The sequence below is a fragment of the Camelina sativa genome, chromosome 5 (genome assembly GCF_030686135.1).
Source record: "Camelina sativa cultivar CO46 ecotype springtype chromosome 5, ASM3068613v1".
NCBI classification, from domain to species: domain Eukaryota; kingdom Viridiplantae; phylum Streptophyta; class Magnoliopsida; order Brassicales; family Brassicaceae; genus Camelina; species Camelina sativa.
This window is the reverse complement of record NC_141884.1, coordinates 4,070,613-4,076,832: the sequence shown is the minus strand read 5'-3', so window position 1 is coordinate 4,076,832 and position 6,220 is coordinate 4,070,613. Positions and strand designations below refer to the sequence as shown.

General features: G+C 37.2%; 1 protein-coding gene across 3 annotated transcripts; it reads left to right on the top strand.

Moving 5' to 3' along the window:
• Positions 1 to 234: 234 nt before the first annotated feature.
• On the top strand, positions 235 to 4,059 carry LOC104785398 (protein SMAX1-LIKE 8). 3 transcript variants are annotated; one of them, XM_010510601.3, is made up of 3 exons: positions 235 to 1,853; positions 2,207 to 2,388; positions 2,535 to 4,059. In XM_010510601.3, the coding sequence occupies exons 1-3, from the start codon at positions 667 to 669 to the stop codon at positions 3,866 to 3,868; spliced, it is 2,703 nt and encodes a 900-aa protein (XP_010508903.1). In that variant the 5' UTR covers positions 235 to 666; the 3' UTR covers positions 3,869 to 4,059. The 3 variants fall into 3 exon arrangements, with proteins under 3 accessions (XP_010508903.1, XP_010508902.1, XP_087308120.1); XM_010510600.3 differs by having other exon boundaries at positions 2,207 to 2,396; positions 2,540 to 4,059; XM_087451994.1 differs by having other exon boundaries at positions 2,207 to 2,396.
• Positions 4,060 to 6,220: the final 2,161 nt, after the last annotated feature.

Sequence of the window (6,220 nt, the reverse complement as noted above, 5' to 3'; positions counted from 1 at the left end):
AAGGAGAATCACAAATACCGCATAGATAGCGTGGAGATAAATAACAGCGAGAGGCATTGAGTCCAAAAGAAATTAAAACTGTTGTAACACTAGTGTATAATGGTGGTAACTATATTACAAAACAGCCACATCGTATAGATACGAGTATTTTGCACATCATCAGTATTCGTATCAACGAGAGATATTTTCTTCAGGAGTATTTTAAAGATATGTAACATGTGGTTGTGGTTTGTAATAAAAAAAAAAAAATCGAATACTCGAAAATAATTTGACTTGTACACGGCAGCAAAAAAGAAAGAATGATCTCTAAAGACAAGCAACAAAAGAATCTGAAGTAGAAGTGATCCACCCACCTGTTTCTGTTCCTGTTCTTCTTGTGTTCCTGTTCGATTCCAAACTCTCACTTTCTCTGCCCCCTCGTCTGTGGGTCCCACCATTTTTTTTGTACTTCCTCAATGGGTCCTACATTTGTGTCCACTCAACCAACAACAGTGTGTGTAATCCTCCTTAATAAATTTATATTTTCCCCCCCGTCACACATTTTTCTTGTTACATACAAACAACAACTGAAAATAGTAAAATAATTTAAGATTTTTTTCTCGTTTAATAATTTCCTTTTTGTGAAAAAAAACTTGTGTGAATTTTTTTAATTTATGGTCGCCGGAGATGCCAACGGCCGTGAACGTAGCGAAACAATGCTTAACAGCGGAAGCAGCCTACGCGTTAGAAGAAGCTGTCAACGTCGCACGTCGAAGAGGACACTCGCAAACGACGTCGCTTCACGCTATCTCAGCTTTACTCTCTCTACCAACCTCAGCTTTACGCGACGCATGCGCTCGTGTTCGTAACTCCGCTTACTCACCACGTCTCCAGTTCAAAGCTTTAGATCTTTGCTTAAGCGTTTCTTTAGACCGGATCCAATCCGGTCAACAACTCGGATCCGATGATCCGCCACCTGTTTCTAACTCCCTCATGGCTGCGATCAAACGATCTCAAGCTCACCAGCGTCGTCTTCCTGAGAATTTTAGGATCTATCAAGAAATGTCGCAGAGTGCTCAGAATCCGAACTCTGTTTCTTGTGTTAAAGTGGAGCTTCGTCAGCTGATTCTTTCGATCTTGGATGATCCGGTCGTGAGTCGGGTTTTTGGTGAAGCGGGTTTTAGGAGCTCCGAGTTGAAGCTTTCGATCATTCGACCTGTTCCTCATCTTCTACGCTACTCATCGCAGCAGCCTCTGTTTCTCTGTAACGTAACCGGGAATCCTGAACCGAACCCGGTTCGATGGGGTTTTAACGTACCGAACCGGAATTTTAACGGAGATTCTGATTACCGGAGGATAAGTGCGGTTTTCGTGAGGGAAAAAGGGAGGAACCCTCTGCTTGTTGGTGTATCGGCTTACGCTGTACTAACCGGTTATTTAAATTCGATTGAGAAAAACCGAACCGACGGGATTATTTTACCGACGAAGCTTCACGGTTTAACCGCGGTTAACATCGGTTCAGAAATCTCCGATCAAATCGTTGTTAAATTCGATAAAACCTACGTCGATACGAGATTTCACGATCTTGGGAAGCTTGCGGATCAAGGTTCAGGGCCAGGGTTAGTCTTGAACTACGGAGATCTTAGGATTTTTACCGACGGCGAAGTAAACGTACCGGCGGCGAATTACATCGTGAGTTGCGTTTCGGAGCTCTTACGGAGACATGGAAGAAGAGTTTGGTTGATCGGAGCGACGACGAGCGACGAAGTCTACGAGAAGATGGTGAGGAAGTTTCCGAACGTGGAGAAAGATTGGGATTTGCAGTTACTCACCATCACTTCTCTTAGGTCTTGTTTGCCTCACAACAAGTCCAGGTTCTTATCTCTCTCTCTCTCGCTTCGTTCAGATTCTAAAACGCTTTGATCGCTTTTTTATATGCCATTAAAACAAGTCTTTAGATAAAGTTTTGTATCACAATATTTTAGCCTAAGAGTTTTTACAATTTTATTGTCTTCTACTAAAACAGCATATAGCATTTGAAAACATGTCTGACCTAATAATAGCTTATAGAGAAACGATGGTTGAACAAGTAAGATATAGAGAAACAGAACGCCATAAATTCAAAGCAGTGTCACTTAAATGTAGAAACAGAGAATTGATGTACAATTTGTTACTTTTAGATTCCTGTATGGCACTAACTTTAATGCGTGTTTGTTTGTGTGCGCAGTTTGATGGGATCATTTATTCCATTTGGTGGATTCTTCTCAACTCCTTCTGACATGAAACTGCCCTTCTCCGGTTTCAACAAGGACATAACCGGACCAGTGTCTTCAATATCCGATCAGACTCAATCTACCTTGCCGCCTTGGTTACAGATGACCACAAGAACTGATTTAAACCAAAAATCTGGTGCGAAGGTCGGTTTATTTTGTCTTTTCCTAATTTGTTATTCTCCCATAATCGTTGAAACTGTTTCTTGGACTACAAGTTTGCTCGGCTGAGTGTATAATTCCATTATGTTATGTTAATTGCAATGTGTCTTTACATCTCCTCAGTGCAGACCAAAGAAGGGTTGGAATCAGTTTGTGAAAATAAGTCCACGAGCACTGCTTCTGCATCAAGCGGTTCAGCTAAATCGGTCACTACTGATCTCAATCTGAGGATATGTTCAGTCACTGCAGGATCCAGTCTCAAGCAGCATTTGGAGAGAGATTTTTCTCAGCCACAATCTGTGTCCTCCTCTTGCTTGGACAATCCAAGGGACCTTACCGCAGAGAGCTTCAAGATTATTTACAGAAGATTAACGGATAAGGTTTCAGGACAAGATGAGGCTGCTAGAGTAATCAGCTGTGCATTGTCACAACCGCCTAAGAGTGTAACTCGAAGAGACGTTTGGCTCAATTTGGTTGGGCCTGATACTGTAGCCAAGAGGAGAATGTCACTTGTCCTTGCTGAGATTGTGTATCAAAGCGAACACAGATTTATGGCCGTTGATCTTAGTGCCGCGGAGCATGGTATAAGCGGTTGTGATGATGCGATGCGGTTGAGAGGAAAGACGATGGTGGATCATATCTTTGAAGTGATGTGTAGGAATCCTTTCTGTGTAGTGTTCCTTGAGAACATTGAGAAAGCGGACGAGAAGTTCCAAATAAGCTTGTCAAAGGCAATCAAAACGGGGAAGTTTATGGATTCACACGGGAGAGAAGTTGGTATTGGAAACACCATGTTTGTTATGACGTCAACTTCACAAGGCTCCGGAACAACATCATCTTATTCTGAAGAGAAACTATTGAGAGCCAGAGGAAGGCAAGTGGAGATATGGATTGAAACTGTATCCAGCTTACCAGTTGTGAGATCGGTTTCAGGCTCAACCTCAGCGAACAAGAGGAAGCTGATGGAGAAGAAAAAAACTACGGAGACAGTAAAAAGGTTGAACAGAACATCTAATGGAGTTCTTGATCTGAACCTTCCGGCTCAAGAAACTGAGATCGAGGAAAATTATCATTTTCAAGAGAACTCAAACGTTTGGTTAATGAACTTGAAGAATCATGAACGTCTCATTGAGGTTCCTTTCAAGCCTTTTGATTTTGAAGAACTAGCTGAAAAAATCAAAAAGAGTGTAAAAGAAATTTTCGACAAGTGCATGAGATCGGATTGCTTGCTGGAGGTTGACCCTAAGATCATAGAACGATTGCTAGCGGCTGTTTATTTCTCAGACAATAGAAAAGATATCATCAAAGAGTTGATGGAGACAGTATTGAGTCGAGTGTTCTTGAAACTTAAAGAAAGGTATGAAATCACTACTAGTTGTGTAGTAAAATTAGTTGGTCGAGATCTTGACATTTTTCGTGAGGATCAAATGGACTTGTTCTTTGTAAAATCTCAGTAGGTTAAAGATAGCTTTATATGGAAAGTGTATCATATATAAGGTAGAGTTATAGTAATAGGTGTTATTGTTCTTTTGTGTTTGCTATTATAATGTGTGTTCATGTAGTTGTGAGTGGATCTTTCTCCTTGTTTATATGTATAACCTTATGTAAATGAATTAGTTATTGGGTAACACATTTTATTTTATTTCAATTTTCCCTGTTTTAACCAAATCGACTACGTCTAGTGAATAACGTCATTATTAATAAAATATGTTAACTGTTTTTAATTTCTATGATTTGGGTTGAATAATGATAACTCAAAGTCAGTCTTCCAAGTTCCAATTTTTTTATGTCATCGTAAATGTACGCACTCGATGACTCGGCCCACAATCTGATGCAATTTCTGACGAGTTTTTAGAAATAGTTTGAGAGGCAAACACACAAAATTTATCTCACAATAAAAAAAGTTACTATAATAATAAGTTGACCATATAAGCAAAGAACCAAAATTGACCAGAAGGAGCGTAGTCTTAGTTTTTCAGCATATCTATGACTCAACTTGCTCAAAAACATTATCATAATTCTTCGTGGAAAAAATAACTAAACACATTATTAGTATATAGAGGCTATCTATTTGGCATTATGATTTAATGCTGATTATGATTGAAAACTATCAGCCTGTTTTAAGGTAATTATGTGTTATGATGGGTACTTATGACTTATAGACCATAGACTTAGGTTATTAAAAAGGAATGCATAACTATATGTTATTTGTATGTATGTTTATGTTTATATAAACTAATGACAAGTGCAATTTCTTATAAGTTAGTGATTTAGATTTCGTAATCCGTTGGTATGTGTGGAGTAGTAGTATAAATGAGTTCACAAAATAGCAAATTTGTGATGTGTGATTTGGAGTAGGAAAAATAGCAAATGAATACACTCACGGAAGATAGAAGAATCATATAGAAAAGTAAAGAATAATAATGATGAGTAAGTCAAATGATGAAAATCGAACGGAGTAATCCATTAATGTTTTGTGTGACTGAAAATTATTATTTTCTTAAATAAAAAAAGGAGAAATATAATGGAATATTAATTATAATATTTCTGTAAAAGTTAAAGGTTTAGTTTAAGAGATTAACAAAACAATTAAGGAAAATGGAAAAAAGTGGAAGCGGGCGGCCAAGTGAAGACATTCTCTGTCGCCCACCCAAACACCATAAGAAGATAGAAGGCGTGTCTCACTTTCTCTCTTTCTCCACGCGCATCTTCTTGTGCGTGTTTTATCGCTCGCTTTATCCTAATCACTCCATTACAACTACCTTATTAAGTTAATCTCAAACCTTTTAAGATAAGCTTATCTATATGATCGTTGAGATAAAAGTTTGGTCTCTATTTATTGATTGGTTACTCTATCTATGTAGGTTTTGATTTCGTATCAATCATATGAAGTATGGATGTATTTATTGTTTGAACACTTATACCAAACAAAACAAAGAAAAGGATTATTTTAATAGATCATGGAATTATGTGTTTAAGAATTAAGATTGTTTGTGTTTTGTAGTGATGCTTTAGAAAAAGAGTAGACTTCTAAAGTAGCCAAACGTGCTAATTGAAAGCGCGTACTGAAGACACTCGCACACACGGTTGTAGAATGGTTACCTGCTAAGTGCTAAGTCGGTCGATTTGATCGATGGTAGGGTCCTCTTACACATCCCCAACTCCATTTACCACTATATCAACCACACATATATATTATGGTCTCCTTTTTTAAAAAATATTTTATAAATACAAATAGTTCATAATATCTTAGGATATGTTGGAACTTAAAAATACAAGTATTTCTTAATATCTAAGAATCTTTGCCCATACTATTTTTTTGGAACAAATACGCATATATATATATACCCATGCATTTATATGAAAACATCATGCGCAGATGGAAAATATAAACTAATGTAGATCTGGTCAGATGTTAATATCTGTTGTCTTTTGAAATTTTGAGCTATCTTCTCCAGATATACACATAACTATTTTGTAATAGAGTAAGTCTTTTATTTGAAATGCATGCAGACAATTTGATACCTCATAAAGATATACATGGAATGAATAGTAACAACAACTATATTCTATTGTGGGTTTATAAATTATAAGTACCAAAGGATCTCCTGAATTGAATCTACCAGATGAGTAAGTTAGTACCCCTTTTGAGTTTTTTTTTCTTCTTCGTATAATTAAAACAAAAGTTCAGTTCTTTTGTTAATTAATCAAAACAAAGTAATTGATTAGGAAATTTAGAAGTAGGTCCTATAACTCCTAAAGAGCCAACAATGGTTTCGGTTATAACAAAACCAAATTGATACATTATC